The sequence below is a fragment of the Anas platyrhynchos genome, chromosome Z, assembly GCF_047663525.1.
Source record: "Anas platyrhynchos isolate ZD024472 breed Pekin duck chromosome Z, IASCAAS_PekinDuck_T2T, whole genome shotgun sequence".
In the NCBI taxonomy this organism is placed as follows: domain Eukaryota; kingdom Metazoa; phylum Chordata; class Aves; order Anseriformes; family Anatidae; genus Anas; species Anas platyrhynchos.
This window is the reverse complement of record NC_092621.1, coordinates 69,813,216-69,830,131: the sequence shown is the minus strand read 5'-3', so window position 1 is coordinate 69,830,131 and position 16,916 is coordinate 69,813,216. Positions and strand designations below refer to the sequence as shown.

Below are 16,916 nucleotides of genomic sequence, written 5' to 3'. Positions count from 1 at the left end.
GTATATTTGACGCTTCTTTATCTTTTGGATGATCTGATTGTGTAATTCTGTTGCATCCAGGTGTTGGTGGCATTGAAGCAGAAGCAGTGATGTTGGGCCAGCCAATTAGCATGGTGCTTCCTGAGGTGGTTGGCTATAAGCTGTTAGGAAACCCTCAGCCACTGGTAACATCCACTGACATAGTGCTCACCATTACCAAGGTAATGAACACGTCTGCTGTTTTATTGTTTTTGCTGGAAGCTGTGCATGTACTCTAAGACAGAGCCACTGTGCTGCATACTTAGGAGTCCTCTTTGTAGTTCCATGTAGTCATTTTGGTCTTTTTTGTTTCTTTGTTTTTTAAGCTTTGTTGCTCTGTGGGTTGGAATCAACTGCCCAAAGACAACTGTGAATTTGCTATGTAAATCTCTTTCCCAAAAGCCAGATAAAATAGAACAGAGAGCTGATACCTCACTGCCAGTTCAATTCCTCATGTGCAGACCTATTTAGGAACAGCAAAGCTTGTAAAAGGTTTTTGATTCTTTATCACCTCAAACATGTTGACTCTTTATTTGAATGCCTTGCTTAGAATAATGTAATGTAAAACCTGAAAACAGGAAGTGGTGCAGCCTGAATTCTTTGATTTACAGGTGTTTGGCTCACATGCTCATAATTTGATCACAAGTCACATAGTAAATAAAAATATTAAGTGTATTACTGGGTCAGCAGTACTGTTAAGGGGGAGCTCAGAAATCTGGTACTTATATTATATATTCATCCTGGAATTCTGGCTGTAGAAAGAACCTCCAGCTCAGGAAAGTTGAGCTTCTGAGTTCATCCAGATGTTGTATATTTTCAAACATTTACAGTTTGATTTGTGTACTTGTGCAGCTGGTTCCTCCTGTTTCCCCATCTTTCAGGGTTTACTGGAAAAGGAGACCACACTTTTCGTCCCTTGGAAAGTCATGTTAAGATAAACACAGTTGTTCAAAGATAGACTCTAGTTTAATTGAGAAGAAGAGCAAGTTCAAAAGGAACACATCCCTGTGCTGTATCTTATTGAAACTTCACATCTCTGCATCCTCATCTTTTGTGAAATCTTTCCTAAGGGTTCTATAACTATTTGAAACTAGGAGACTTTGGCAAACTAAATCACAAAGTCAAAAGCAGGATTTCATACCTTACATAGACAGGTCATTACCTAGCAATGATATAGTCACTGTATTTTTATAACAGCACCTTCGCCAAGTTGGAGTTGTGGGTAAATTCGTCGAGTTTTTTGGTCCTGGTGTAGCCCAGCTCTCAATTGCTGACCGAGCCACCATTGCCAACATGTGTCCGGAGTACGGAGCAACAGCTGCCTACTTCCCAGTGGATGATATTAGCATTGGGTACCTGGTGCAAACTGGTGAGTTGTAACAGAAACTAAAGGTGGAATTGAAAGCAGGGATCCCAAGTCTGTATGGTACAGTCAACGACACTGTTGAATCAGGTGGAGCCTTATAAACTTGAGTGCTTTTTAATCCAAATATTTACTTTTTCAAGCTGTTTCTTCCTTAGCATCCATGTTTCTGAAGAGCCAAATTTTAGATTGCTTTCCAACTATCTGCTTAGCGCTGCTTGAAGCTAGACTGTCCATATTACAGAAGCAATAACCTAAGCTTTTGTTCCACAAAAGCCACTAAGTCTGCTCAGTTGCTTTGTTCCTAGTGAGTCCCTAACATTTGCACCAAGAGTCTTTTTATGCAATCTATAGTGTGATCAGTGTGAAATAGCCTTAGTCATGCATTTTTACTTTCTGTTATATATGAATTCCTGTTTCATTTGTTTCATTTGCTTTTTTTTTTTTTCCCCTTCTATATCTGGCTTTTACCTTAGGCCGTGATAAAGAGAAAGTTATGTGCACAAAAAAGTATCTCGAGGCTGTGGGAATGCTAAGAGATTTCAAAAATTCCTCTCAGGATCCAGACTTCACACAGGTTAGAAGTTACTGCCTTTTGGCTCCTTGTTTTATATCTTGCTATATTTTAATATAACTATTGTCTGTTTTTCACAGAAACTAAAAATAATCAAGGGACTTTTTATCGTTCTATTCCTTTGGCTTGATCTGCACAACAGTCTTACTCCACTGGGCTCTGAGTTGAGTCAGCTGGTCTCCAGGTGTGAAAATGTATAGACTGGCTGTCTGTTGAGCTGTAGCTGGTGCAGATACCATGACTGGTTCCATGGTGTTATAAGAATTTCAGTCCAGACTTGAACAGAGCTCTTGAAGATGGTGTGGATGTGGTCTCTGCAGGCCTTGTCCCAGGTTTACTGTTCGTACATTCAGCAACGTATTTTACTGTGTGAATCAGGACAATTAGAAGCTCTGTTTGGTAACTGCAGACCACACAAGTTGTATTCTATGAAAGAAAATCAAGATCTTAGTTTTTGTCTAAATATAATAAATAAATAACATAAATATAATTAAAAAAATAATAAATAAAATGGAAACAAACTACAAAAACAAAGATGAAACATGGATGGGGAGTAAGAAAATAGGATAATCTCTAATGCTTCACAGTAGACTGGGAACATTTTCCCTAGAATCAAGACAAATTGTCTGGTCTGGTTTATGGCAATACCAGGATTTCTCCACATCATTGTTTTATGAAAAGAACCCTGCTGCTAACAAGTGAAAGGACTTTAATTCTCAAAAAGATGTACGTTGTTCAGATGCTTCAGTCACACATCCATTCTTCAATAACTGGGCTACTTTTGAGAGCCATACCTGGGAGCAAGCAGGGTCTAAAAGTAGAACTGTTCCTTTGCTTTTGATCTTTCCCTTCTCATATGTCTCAGATAATTTCTACAAAAAAAGAATACAAAATTTTCAGATTTAGCCTTGATTCAACAGCAGAGGCAAGCACACCTGTGGCTTAAGTGGCTTCAGCATGTCATGCAGTACTGAACCCCTCTCTGTTTCTCTACTGAAATAGGTTGTTGAGTTGGATCTTCATACTGTTGTGCCTTGCTGCAGTGGACCAAAAAGACCCCAGGACAAAGTTGCTGTGTCAGATATGAAAAAGGACTTTGAGACTTGTCTAGGAGCGAAGGTAGGGACTGGGAACATTTGGATCTACAAAGTAATACGTGCTTCTAAAAATACATTTTGAGGAACTACATTTTGAGATTAACTAGTGAGCTCTTTGCTTGCTGATTAAAAAGTGAATGAGATCGTTTGGTGCTTGAATGCAGTTCAGAAAATGACATCAGTGTTCATTTTGTATATTCCTTTCGCGTGAAAGCATTCCTTTTCTACTGAACTATGAGTTCCTTCTGATTTTAGACAGCTCTTAGGCCCAATGGGTGTTCAGTGTGCAGAAGGGATTTCTGAAATAACTACATTGGGTATTAGTAGTAGAGGGGTGAAGTAGATAATGCACTGACCTGTGTGCTAACTGCCCAGCTCTACATCCAGCTTTCCAAGCGGGTTATGCTCTGAGCTCCACAAGGTAGTTTTGCTTCCAGTATTCAAATTAGATTCAGCAGTTCAATACTGCTTCTGTCTCCATCTCTCTTCTGCGCTGGTGATAAATACAGAAAAAAAGACATTTTGAGAAATAAATACTTCATCTACCTCATCCAGTCAAAAATAGGCATTGAAAGAAGAGCAAAATTTTATTTTGAATCAATATGCCCAGACATGCAAGTTTCCAAAATCAGTTTGAATCCTTCCCTGATATAGTAATCCTCTCTGGTAACCTTATACAGTAACCTTACCTGTTAGATGGCAGTACAGCACTTGAGTAATGTAAATGAAGAAACTTAAAACTGCAGTGAGCCTCATAATTTTTGATTTGTTACATGTTCCAAACTTAATTAAGCGGTCTTATCCTTCTCAATCTCTAAGCATAACGTTTTATGCTGCAAACAATGGCTGCTTGTTCTTTATCAGATTTGCCTCTCAAGTCAGCTTGCAGCATAGGTTTGTGCTGTTTGATACTCACAGTTTAAAAATCTGATGTGTTACAGCTGAAATCTCAGGACTAGATTTTATCACAAGACTAGCCTGACGAGTCTTTGCTTTCTGATGTGTGGTCAGGAATCTGTTGCAAGTGGAGCTAGAAGCATCTGAGCACCAATAAACAGAGAATGGGATATAGATCTCATGGAAATGATTTTTGTCCACTACTTTGACCAGAGATGCAAGCTTTCTTCATCAGTGCAAGCAATTGGTGTGACTAACACACACTTCTCATTGATGAAGTTCGCATCTCATTGCTAATTTCCAGTCAAAATATTAATGATATCCTTTGTATTCTTTCTGTCTCTTCTTACAGCAAGGATTCAAGGGATTCCAGATTGCCCCAGATCGACACAACAGTGTAATGAAATTTAATTTTGAGGGCTGTGACTTTGAGCTTACTCATGGTTCGGTAGTGATCGCTGCCATTACGAGCTGTACTAACACCAGTAACCCCTCAGTTATGTTGGGAGCAGGTAAGTACATTTGCTCAGTTTTATGTAGTTTCGCCGTGGCTCTGCCTGTGTGTTGTGAAGATTCAAATACAACACTGATGCTGTTTTCTTCATTTGGCATGCTAAAACAGAGATTAGTCCCTAAGGGGTAGCAGAATAAATTCTGGAAATAGTAGCTGGAAATGTGAGTTGAAGAAAATCTACTTTTCCTGCACTGTCTTCTCTACAGGACAAGCTGGAACAATTCAGTTCTGTGCTGGAACAAACCAGCACAGAAACAGTTACAAAGCTCTTCTGTGACTGGAGCTGAGGAGAGTCTATTGAAAGTCAGAGAGCCACGAGAAAAGAGACAGTAAAGAAGGGTCTGAGTTTAAGACTGGAGGTGCTCTTATCTACCGGCAGACTACAGAAAATACTCTTAGCTAGAGATGTATTGAGCTGTCAGAGCAGGAGTCTGAGGGCATCTGGGGACAAGTAAAGGAGGAAAATTGTGTTCTCTGGGATTTCTGTCTTTCAGAGCTTTGTCATTTTCACATTAACTGCATCCAAGAAGTGGTCAGAGGTGTACTTTGTCCCCAACTCTCGTGCTTATCACTGATCAAACACTATAATACAATTAGTATGAATTTGTTGCACGAAATTTCAAGTCATAAAAAGTGGTTACATTTTGGTGGCAGAACATGGTTCATTTCTAACCTGTACAGTGTAAGCTGAAAACTGCTCATTGCAAATGTGTGCTTCTGGCAAGAAAGTATGAATGGAGTCAGCTGAGTGGGCTTGGACTGTCTTAGCCCAGTTCAGCTCCCTTTCTCAGGTCCTTCAATATATGTCAACGTGTATTTTGTTCTCTCCTTTGCAAATATATGCACAGAAGTTACCTGCCACTGTTAAGATCGTCACTACATTAGGGCTTCCTAGTTTGTAAGACTGTAGGATGTAAGCTTATTTTTTACAAAAATCTGAATGAATGTGTAATGGGTAATACAAGAGAGGATGTCTGAAGTTTCTTTAATTTCTCTTGAGTTCCTGTATGGTGCTGGAAAAATCTTGTCTTGTGAACAACCTCTAACAACAGTCACTTTGTGTCTCGTTTGTCTGTGATGTGACCTGTCCTTGGACTAGCATCTTTCTCTGGGAATTCTGCAGTATCAGTAGCTCACCCCTTTCACAGGCATGATCTGTCTTTTAATTCCAACAAGCAGGGAATGGGATGATCACCTTCTAGAAGCTGGGAGATGGGAAAGGGAGAGAAGACTCTTTCTTAGTCCTTTAAGAGGAACAAAATTAAAGTCTCTAAATTCACCTGCCCGTGACAGGACAACCAAATCAGCACTCTTTTTCTCAGGTCCATCCCGATCATGATCACAGAAGTTGAGCTATGTTTATTTCTTCTGAGGATCAACAAGTAGGTTTCCTCCAGGCAGACTCTCCTTACTCTGTCTTGTTCCTTTAGTTCCAGGTGGGTGTATCCCTCAGTTGTTCCACTTGCGTAGGGCACAGTTTCCTTATGTGTTTGGCTCCCAGCCTAATGGTGTGCACTTTTAACCCTCTCCTCTGCAGCAGTGGTGATGCTGATCTTTCAGCTTCCTCAGCTTAATAGCTCTAAGGGTTTAACATGCAGAAAACTCTGCAGTTGCAAATGAAGTTGGTACTTTGAACACATTCACTGCAACATAGTGCGCAGCAACCTGTTGTGCTGCCTTTCCATACAGCGAGCAGCACTTAAGCTTTGACTTTGTAAAGAGGGGAAGAAAAATTCTCTCAGTCTCTGGTGACTGTGCACTGTGATGTTTAGAACCCTCAGAGATGCTCACAGAAAAGATGATCATTCCACTTTCAAAGTGGGATTTCAAATTAAATTAAATAAAACATTCAGTGCACCAACACTTACTAACCAAGCTAAGAGAAATCCAGAATATAAATAGCTGTTTCAAACAACAACAGTGTATCCTATGCGCTAAATGGTATTTGAGGGTTGTGTGTCTGTGGGGACAATGAGTGTATGTTATAGAAGCTTTATCAGCCTAATCTGACTTTAAAAAGGTTTTGGACTAAGGTTGCTCAAAGTAACTTAAGTTCTATCATTTCCTTGCCTTTTAGTGTTTGACTTTGCATTCTTTTTAGAGGTGGTATTTACAGGAAAACGGAAGCCAGCACTTTCAGACAGGCTCTCAGGTTCAAGAATCATTATCTTGATCATGGTCACCTTTTGAAAGTTACCCAAGAGCACTGGAAAGCTCCAGTTTCCACGGCTTTCTCTGACACCTAAGAAGCTTCAGCAATTTCAGGGATAGAACTTTTTTTTTTTTTAAATATATTATCTACCTTTATGCCTCCAAATCTAATAGTCTAGTCCTTCTCACAGCACGGAAAGTGAAGGTCTCCAGGTCATGTCTAACACAGATGCCAAATGGTTGACAGAAACAAAACAGTTTGATGATATCTTTCTGCTGGAGATGATGTTAGATCAAAGCAAAGATGACGTCTATTTTCTTATCTAAGTGGGTGTGTGAGAGAGAAAATGAGGCATGGGAATACGAAGTTTTGCATAGTTTGCATAGTTGCTGCTCGTTTTATGTCCATCCTGGGAAAGAGCTGGAGATGGTTTGTTTTCTGAACATTCCTCTGCATATGGCCTATTCATTTAAAAGGAAGAAGGTCAGGGTAAATATGTTTTTGGCATCTTAATCACCTCTATGCACATTACAAATCAGGAGTAGTAAAACAGCACTTCTGTAACAAGCTGCAGATTGTGAGATAGCTTGTTTGTGACAAGGGCCAGAGTTTCTGCCCTGAGATGCAGATGGTAACGACTGTACCAAGTCATATACTGGTATTTATTTCAGCTCTGGGTCAGGAGACAGCTGTAAGTGGGAAGGTAACAATCCTTCATTGCACTTTCTGTGAGATGTTTGTCTGGTGGCTGATGTTCACTTAACTGTTTGAGTTCTGGATGTCTACATGCTGCCCAAGTGAGAGTGCACCTTGTCAAATGCAAGTTCATGTGACTTTCCAGTGGAGCAGAAATCGCAGGCTGGATTTACAGTTCAGCAGAACACTTGAGCTCTAGCTGGTTACTCGGATTAGTGCTGTAGTTAGCTGTGCCATTTCATTGCTGGAAATTGAATCGTTTCTGTTTTCCAGTTATTTAATGGCACTGCTGTTAATCTGTTTATCCACCAAACTATATTACTTCCAGGAAAAACTACAACTATCATTTTCATTTTTCAGGATTGCTTGCTAAGAAAGCTGTTGAAGCTGGTTTGACAGTGAAGCCATACATTAAAACCAGCCTGTCCCCGGGAAGTGGAGTTGTTACTTACTATCTGAGGGAGAGTGGAGTTATGAGTTACCTTTCTCAACTGGGGTAAGAGCACTTTTCTTACTGTTGTCCAATGGCTGCTTAACTGCACTGACAAGTGCTGCAATAGAACAACCACTTCTTTGCACAACTTAAAAGCTATGTCAGGTGCCCTACGGCGTGATCCTGCATGAGTTAACCCGTTGCTGTTGTGCTGGCTGACTTTGTGCTAACTTGGAAGAGTGATTGCTGCATTCTGTAGCTTCTTGAAGGCTCATGTTCTTACACAGGATTTTTTTTTTTTTTTTTCCCCCCCAGAATAATGATTTTTAAATAGCACAAATGGCAAAATATTATAGTCTATCTTGCTAGATAAAACATTTTCCTGCTCTTCAGTCTGTTCACTCTGTGTACCTGGAGAATCATTGCAATGATAAAAATGGAGCATTCTTAAAAATTCTGTTTACAGAAGCAATTTATTTGTTAAAACTGGATATCTTCTGAAAGTAACCCTACCCAATTGCTTAGTTAAACACCTTACTACAATTTTTTTTTTTTTTTTCTCATGATTTCTGTGCTCTGTCTAGGTTTGATGTGGTGGGTTATGGCTGTATGACTTGTATTGGCAACAGTGGGCCCCTACCAGACTCCGTTGTTGAGGCCATTACGCAGGTATGCATCAGTCAGATTTTCCTGTGCAGTTTATTTAGATAAGCTGTTCTCTGTTGTGTGCTGTACTTGAGCTAAACCTTCTCACCTGCATGCAAAGTAAATTCAGTTTATATTCAATTTTCTATGGGAGATGCTTTGGGGTCTTGCGGAAGGAGAGAGTTGTGTGACCAGTTGTTGGTGTTGCAGCACAGGACAGCTCTGCAGACCTGTTGTGCATGTGGAGTCTGCAAGCTCTGCAGCTTCCTTTATCTCAAATTCTTGCAGGGAGACCTTGTAGCAGTGGGTGTACTGTCTGGCAATAGGAATTTCGAAGGGCGTGTCCATCCCAACACCCGTGCTAACTACCTGGCCTCCCCACCACTAGTGATTGCCTACGCAATTGCAGGGACCATCCGGATCGACTTTGAGAAAGAGCCTTTGGGTAAGACACTGCTGGGATGCTTATAAATGGAACCTGTTGGAATTGAGCTCTTCAGAATGCTTGTCCTGTGGAGATGCTTCAGATGCCTGAGTGTATGCCTCTGGGATACAAAGCATACCAAGTGTTAAGCAACAGAGTAATAATGGAGTCTGTATGTTGGAAGAAGGGAAAAAATACGTGTGACCAATATTTTGATTCATTGAGGGATATTTTGGTTATATCTGGGTGGTGGCCTTTCATGAACAGCCTGACCTTGTAGACTTCCTTTGAGTAGACAGTTCAACTCAAGAGCCTTTCTAACCTAAATTTTTCTTCAAGTCATTCTGGCAGACTAGTGGAAATCACAGGAAAAAAAAAAAAAAAAAAAGACATTATCAAGGCCCTCTTCTGTCAGTCTTGTAGATGAAAAAGAGTGCTTCTCATGAGTCCTGGTTAGGCTAAAAGGACCACGTAACTGAAGGACATGACAAGATACACTTTTCTTTTTCTTTCTTTCTTTTTAATGGAACATTTATAGAACAGATATAACAATACCAATTTCTACAGGAATAAATGCTTCGGGAAAGAAGATATTCCTAAAAGACATCTGGCCAACACGAGATGAGATTCAAGCTGTTGAGCGTCAGTTTGTTATTCCTGGGATGTTCAAGGAGGTCTACCAAAAAATAGAGGTGAATTAATCCACAGGGAAGTGGTTTGATTGATGTGCTGTGCTATTCTGAAGAGGTCAGATAAGGTGGTCTTGGCAATGAAATGAATATTTTCCTTATGTTCCTCTTGCTGTCATGTAGTTCATGACAAGTGGTGAAATGAGATTTTTTTTATATTTATTTTTGTAATGGCTTCTGGTTAGTTAATTGGTTCTTATGGTGAGTCATGTCCTGTAAATTGCTTCTTAATGATTTTCTAATGTAATGTGGCGATGATGGGCTCTAAACAGTAATTCCAGGCTGATATTAGAAGGTGAGATATTCTAGCCTCACAAATACTTCTTCCTGAGCTGACAAAATTCATCTGCATTACCTAATACCATTCATGCCAGAGGAGAACTTGTGCTTGGTAATATCTTTCTGCAAGTCTTCCTCAAGTGCTAAAACAAAATGTTCTTTAGGTTTACAAGTTAGGAAAGCTTAAGGTTAATGATAAATACACTTGAGAGTTATAAAGTGCTATCTGTAAACATACCACAGACAAATGTCAGAAAACTGGATAAGCAGCTCTTCTGTAAGTTAGGGAGGGTACTTGATTTTAATAGGATAGGTAGAATCATTTGAAAAAAAAATAAAAAATTATAATGTCATAAGAACTTCCCAAAGTGCAAACTCAAGACTTTTGCTGAAGTAAAATTTGTGGTTTTACCTGGAATCTGAAATGATTCCATTACTTCTGAAAACTTACAAAATTAATGGGATGCTTTTGTGTGTTTTTTTTCCAGACAGTAAATGAAGCTTGGAATGCCTTAGAAGCTCCCTCAGACAAGCTATACACTTGGAATCCCAAGTCAACATACATCAAATCTCCACCTTTCTTTGATGGTCTGGTACGTGCACACTATCCCTTTGAATCAAGGCAAACTTAACGAATGTTAAAGAGGAAGCAGAGGCACTTTAAGGGGCTTGGGAACATCCACCATAGCCTACTAAGACCTTGTTTCTCAAATGTTAGCATCACACCCATTGTATTCTTTTCAATTCAAGGCACAAGTGAAAATTGCAATGAAGATTGCAAGGATTCTGTCCCTTCAAGACTTCTGAAAATTCTCCTTTCTTTTTAAGCTGGAGTAGTATTAAGTAGTAACAAAGCAAGTGAAGGAAAAGGAAAAGAACCCAAAGATCTTTTTGTCTATGTTTTGCACTAAATAGTTCAGTGCTCAGATTGCAATTTCAGCACTGTTTAGAAGAAAATACAAATTTCAATGTATGCAGATGTCCTGGAATCCCGGATTTACTTCTGTGTTCATGAATGTGCTGTTGAAGCTCCCATCTAACTTTTTTTGCCTCATCTATTTTATACATGAATGAACTTGCTGACAAGCACCCATAGTATCTGGTTTTGTTCAAGATCATCTGCAATTTTAATTGTTTTTTTTTTTTTTGTCTTCTAGCTTGTATGAAAAGAGAAACTCTATTTTGCAAATTTCTATACATCTTGCCCTTTTGAGAAAGATAATGGAATTATATGTCACGTTTTAATGATTCTCTTTGTATATGTTGTGGCTTAGACTTTGGCTCTTCAGACCCCCAAAACTATAGAAGGTGCTTATGTCCTGTTGAGTTTTGGAGATTCTGTGACAACTGACCACATATCTCCAGCTGGGAATATAGCAAGGAATAGTCCTGCAGCACGTTATTTGACCAGCAGAGGGTAAGCAGTACTTCTTGTGATTTTTACAGATTGGTAAGAGGAAACAAGCCACAATTACTACAACATGTTACAGGCACATGTATCTGCTGTCTGTTCACATACACTGAATATTGGATGGTGCCTGGAGAATATGTAAAAGAAGACAGAAAAGCATTCCTATCTCTGCTGTTTCAGCAGCTGCCACTGATCCTAAGAACTTACGTAGGATGTGCAGATGATATACAGGCGAGCTGAAGGCCTATGTATAGAGAGGGGAAGATGATGCTAGTTTTTGTAGTAATTCAATTTGTAAATATGGAAATTAGTGTTTTTCTCCCTATGGTCGTATTCCTTGGGACCAACAACTGATTCTATACTCAGTTCTCTTAGCAAGTGCAGTGATACTGCATATGTGGGATATGAGCTACAGAACATCAGGAAGTTTAGGTTTTGGTGCAGCTGCCGTACCTGGGCTTGCTGAGTCTACCTGTTCAGTCTTCACATGTAGTATGTTAGATTTATTCTCTGGTTTAGTACTTCTTAACACCTTCAGTGGTATTTTAAGGGACAGCACTGACATCTTAGAAACAAAATATTTTCACTGCAATAAATCTGGAGAGGAAATTGGTTAAAACTGTGTGGTCTACTGACAAGTAACTGTTCTGGCCTCTTTGGCCCACTACTATCAGTCACTTTGGAATCTAAGTAGTTCCCTCACATTACAAAACAGATGTTGTATTTCATAGCTGCCTTATGGATATAGCCCAATACAAACAGTCCATTTTTATGTCACATTCCAACATTTTTTTTCCTTTATTAGTTAGGATGGAGTCTCCCCCCATTCCCATATTCCTATTTCCAAATGAAATTTTTCTTCCTTAGTTCTAACTTAGAGCAAGGCTTTCTCTTTGCCTTTTAGACATGTAGTACAGTGGTGTATCTATCTTTGACAACGTAGCTATATCTGTGTGTCAGTATCAGAAGCTATTTTGTAGGGCAAAGGGTGAGAATGCCATTGAAGCTGCTTTCTGTGACCAGGCTAAGTAGGCAAACTTTCTCTCTCTCTTTTTTCTTTACTCTTTTTCTTCCAAGAAAACTGTAGAAGTATCAGATAACTGGATATTACTGCCACGATGGGAACTGTGTTTATACGTGCCTCAGAAACACCAGTTCCTCATTTTATCTTAAAACACAGAGTTCTTCAGTCAAAAACTAACACATTTTCATTTTTCTCTTTTCCCTTAATAGCTTGACTCCTCGAGAGTTCAATTCTTATGGCTCCCGCAGAGGGAATGATGCTGTCATGGCTAGAGGAACCTTTGCAAACATTCGTCTGGTGAACAAATTTATTGATAAACAGGGACCTCAAACTATCCATTTCCCTTCGGGGGAAACGGTAAGTAATACATGCTGCTTTAAGATGAAGCTCACTGATGGCTGAATTAACACTAGCTTTCCTCCTTACAGCTTAAGTCATTTACTTAAGTGCCTTTTAAGTAAAGCTAATCAAGGGAATGGAGATGTATTGACTTAGGGCAGCGGGTCACACATACCTACATAATGAGGTGCTATCATGCTTATCAGTGGAGAGAATAACCATTGTAGAAGTGACAGTAAAATGTGCAGGTTTGTGGTAGGAATGAGTTCAAGCTAGAAGTCACAAAGTGCTGTTTAACCAACATCCTTGACATGCAGCTCGGCAGAAAGTGTGGGCTTCAGCTCTTTATGTGATAACATTTTTTCCTCGTGTTCCCAGAACTGTATTTCTACCCAGAAAAAGTATATAAAGTGTTTGGTATTTTCATTCCAGCTGGACGTGTTTGATGCTGCAGAAAGATACAAGCAGGCTGGCCATCCTCTGATTGTGCTGGCTGGAAAGGAGTATGGTGCTGGAAGTTCCAGAGACTGGGCAGCCAAAGGACCATTCCTCTTGGTGAGTAATTACAGTAAACTAAAAGAAGGACGATACTTGGAAATTAATTAATCTTTTGTGAAGAGTAGCTTATAACCAGTATCCTGGGTAGCTTGATAGTAAAAGTTAGTTTGAAATATATGTGTCCAAGAGCCACAGCAGAGTTGCAAAACGATTTAAATAATCATAGAGCCCATTCAGGCAGGAAATCTTGACTGATCTTCATCTAGCCAGAAAGCCCATTTTTCTTTACTGTTGCATCATGCAACCCAGTACACCTTGGGTCTGCTTCCAGGTGCTTATTTCAGCTTGCTTACCCGGGAAGATATAAAATATAAATGAAGAGTAGTATTAGTGAACATGAAATTTAGCATTGCTTCAACATGCAGGTTGCAGGAATACTTACAGATATTGTGATAGGATTATAATATTCAGGTACAGTGGAGTATCTCTTTTCTCTGTCCTGTCCTGTACTATTCAGCAGCCTCTCCGAACTCTGATTCACGTTTTCGCAGTGTGAGATTTCTGAATGCAATAGTTGTGTATATTATTATACAAGGCTGTAGGACAGTTAGGGTTTAGGATTAAGTTTGTCTAATTTTTTATTTTTCGCCTTCCTTCAGTAGTGAATTTTTGTCTTAACTGTATTAACATGCAAAAATGTAGAAATCAATTACACTGCAACCTGGAACATGTACTGTAGGAGGACAACATTGAATTAACAAGACCTAGAGAAATGACTACAGGTGCTCTACATAAAACACATTAAAGAGGTACACAGGATTTCAGGAAAAAAATGCCTGTAATTTTTTGACAATCTTTCTTTTAAAAATGTTTGGAAATTGGCATGTAAGCAATTCATTCTAGAGTCTGCTGTTGGACAGACTTATTGCCTGTAACAGTAGCTGGTAAATGAAAGGATGGGAACTCAAACATACCAGTTGCCTTCCTTTGAGCACAGAAAAACTATATTGAGCCATGTAGATAAATACACATTTTGTGTACTTCCCAGGGTGTCAAGGCTGTGCTTGCTGAAAGCTATGAGAGAATTCACCGGAGTAACCTAGTAGGGATGGGAGTGATTCCTCTGCAGTATTTACCTGGAGAAGATGCAGCGACTTTAGGACTCACGGGAAGGGAGCGTTATACAATTATCATTCCTGAAAAACTAAAACCGCAGATGAACATCCAGATCAAGGTATGAAATGCCTAAGGGCTGAGTGTTCTACAGCACTATGATTTCAACCAAAGTAACTGTCTCTTCAAACAACATGCCTTCCAGTAAGCTTCTCTCTTTTTAGTAAGGGAAGAGAATCAAGACAAAGGCAGAGGGGATGAAAACAGTCATTCTAAGAGAGATTTGTTATGATGGGAGTTAAAAGCAGTATGACCAAGCTGTTTCAATCAGCACAAAGTAGTCTATAGCAAGTAGTCTGGAGTAGTCTACAAAAGTTGTTTACATGTATATCTCATTAACTGTCCTGAAATGGAAAAGCCTTGATCCCAATGAATTCATCAGCTTATCTGGAAGAAACTAAATGAGTTTTCATTAAAACTGAAGTGGTTTTATTCACTTCCTGCACTCATCTTTGTGCTTTTCTTATTCCCATACTAAGCTTGATAGAAAGCTAATGAAATTAGTATTGCTGTTGTACCGTAGCCAGGAAAATGACCATACAGAAAGGGTGATCAGTTTTCATGCCTCTAGGCTTGAAATCAACAATAAATCTAAGAGAGACAGTAAATGCAATGCAAAGAGTCTGCTTATTATGGTTTGTTTCAAACAAACTTCCTCTGAAGCATCTGGCTGTGGTATAGCGTGGCATCTTGTCCTAAAAAAAATAATCTTACGTCTAGTCCCTCCTCACTTTGGCTTTCTATCACAGTTTTCTCTTTTGACTGCAAAACTGTCATAATATCCTCTGTCTTACTACCATGTCCTGTAACATGTGGAAAGTTCTGCTGCTTGAACGACTCTCTTTGACCCCAACAGCTGGATACTGGGAAAACCTTTCATGCCATCATGAGGTTTGACACTGACGTGGAGCTCACTTACTTCCACAATGGTGGCATTCTGAACTACATGATTCGTAAAATGGCATCCTAATCAAAAACATTAAGTGAAGCCGTCCAGGTAAAGCCTGCTTCTGGTGAACGCAATAAAACCATATAGTTATCGTGAATTTAAAAGTGTGAACCATAAAATGAACAGTGTTGCTTGTTTTTTTTTTGTTTGTTTGTTTTGTTTTGTTTTTTAACAAGCTTTTTAAAAGGCTTGTTCACAATGCTGAATGATTCTGTGTATCAGGAAACTGGACACCAATTTAAGTCTTACCAGTTAAAGAAAACAACCTTTTATTACTTTTGTATGGTGGTTGGCTTGACTTACCTTAGAATACTGTGCAAAAGTCATTAAAATACTGATGGAATCTGTGGATCTGTTGGAGATAATGTGCTGATTTTATATATTTCGTCCATTTACTTTGACTCTGAAGTTCAGTTCTCTGCTCATATCAGTGGTCCAAAAACTAACTGACAATATTCAATTAATTTTTATTCTTTCCTGATTACCTGATATTGACTCACTTTCTTATTCAGTTGACCAGAATCTGAATCTAATACTGAAATTAATTATTTAGCTGTTTATTAATTTAAAAAAAATGTGAACTCTGTTCCTTTTAAAACCTAAGCCTTTGTGAAAAGGTGGACCTATTGGGGATAATATTTCTAATGGATAAAATAAAACTTATTTTAAAGGAAGTTGGTGTATTGTTTCATGTTATCCTCAGTGCTGAGACACAGAACAAAGCTTTGAGCTTAAGCTCTACTGTCATTGTAGGAGCAAGATTCTACTGATCTTACATTCTCATATTTTAGTTCTTACTTGTTTCTTTGAATAATCTACAGGAGACAGAATGAATGCAGATGCTGTCTGGTACTGGCAGTCTTCTGTAACCCAGCAGAATAGGGCTGGTTTATTTCCCTGTTTTGTTATCAAGAAGACAATTTACCACGCTTTCAAGATTAATGTCAGCAATTTTATGGCAGTTACCAACCAGTGATTACAGTAATACATTTGTTGAAGGCAGTGGCTGCCCAATCCCCAAAACATGTATTTATTTATGAACAGATAACAGATAACTCAGAGATAAACAGGGTTAATAAAGCACTTACTCTTAACTGTATTTAGACCAACTGCTAAAACAACACAGTGGAAAAAATATTATACTCTCCTGTTGTATTTTCAGTGCACTTAGCTCCAACTGTATCTGAGGAAAAAAACAGTGAAATTAGTTCTGAAAGAAAGCAAGAGTCTTAGATGGAGAATAGAGAGTGCACTGTGCCTGCAATAGCCAAACGTTGCTTGATTAAAACAAACAGCACTGCTGAGGTCACCTCTGGGGTACTATGTCTAGTTCTGGACTCCTTGGTAGAAGGGAAGGGTAAAATAATTAGTTAGGACTGTTTAGCCTAGAGAAGAGGAGGCTTAGGGGCACCTTGGATATTTGTTTGTACAAATACCCAAGGGGAAGGTGTGAAGAAGGCAGACCCAAGCTCTTTTCAGTGTGTGCAGCAACAGGACAAGATGCAATGGGCCACCAAAGAAAACAGGATGTTCCCTCTGAATGTCTGGAAACATTTTCTCACTGTGAGGATGACTGAGTACTGTTACAGGTTGCCCCAAGAGGCTGTGGATTCTCCATCCTTGGTGGTATTCAAAAGCCATGTGAATGTGGTCTGCTCTAGCTGTCCCTGCTTAAGCAGAGGACTAGATGGCCCACAGAAATTCCTTCTACCCTGAACCATTCTGTAGAGCACCTTGAGAG

The 16,916-nt window shown here is 39.2% G+C and overlaps 1 protein-coding gene across 3 annotated transcripts in view; it reads left to right on the top strand.

Annotated features, from left to right (window-relative positions):
* Nucleotides 1–15,849, top strand: part of ACO1 (aconitase 1) — a 35,793-nt gene extending 19,944 nt beyond the window's left edge. For all 3 annotated transcript variants that reach the window (XM_072030713.1, XM_027446128.3, XM_038170130.2), the window contains exons 7-21: nt 61–200; nt 1,216–1,387; nt 1,858–1,958; nt 2,958–3,074; nt 4,302–4,461; nt 7,672–7,807; nt 8,329–8,413; nt 8,678–8,834; nt 9,381–9,505; nt 10,270–10,374; nt 11,056–11,198; nt 12,426–12,573; nt 12,988–13,110; nt 14,102–14,287; nt 15,083–15,849. In XM_072030713.1, the coding sequence (XP_071886814.1) occupies nt 61–200; nt 1,216–1,387; nt 1,858–1,958; nt 2,958–3,074; nt 4,302–4,461; nt 7,672–7,807; nt 8,329–8,413; nt 8,678–8,834; nt 9,381–9,505; nt 10,270–10,374; nt 11,056–11,198; nt 12,426–12,573; nt 12,988–13,110; nt 14,102–14,287; nt 15,083–15,196 (2,012 nt within the window). In that variant the 3' untranslated portion in view covers nt 15,197–15,849. The remainder of the gene's footprint in view (nt 1–60; nt 201–1,215; nt 1,388–1,857; nt 1,959–2,957; nt 3,075–4,301; nt 4,462–7,671; nt 7,808–8,328; nt 8,414–8,677; nt 8,835–9,380; nt 9,506–10,269; nt 10,375–11,055; nt 11,199–12,425; nt 12,574–12,987; nt 13,111–14,101; nt 14,288–15,082) is intronic.
* The last annotated feature ends 1,067 nt before the right edge of the window (nt 15,850–16,916 follow it).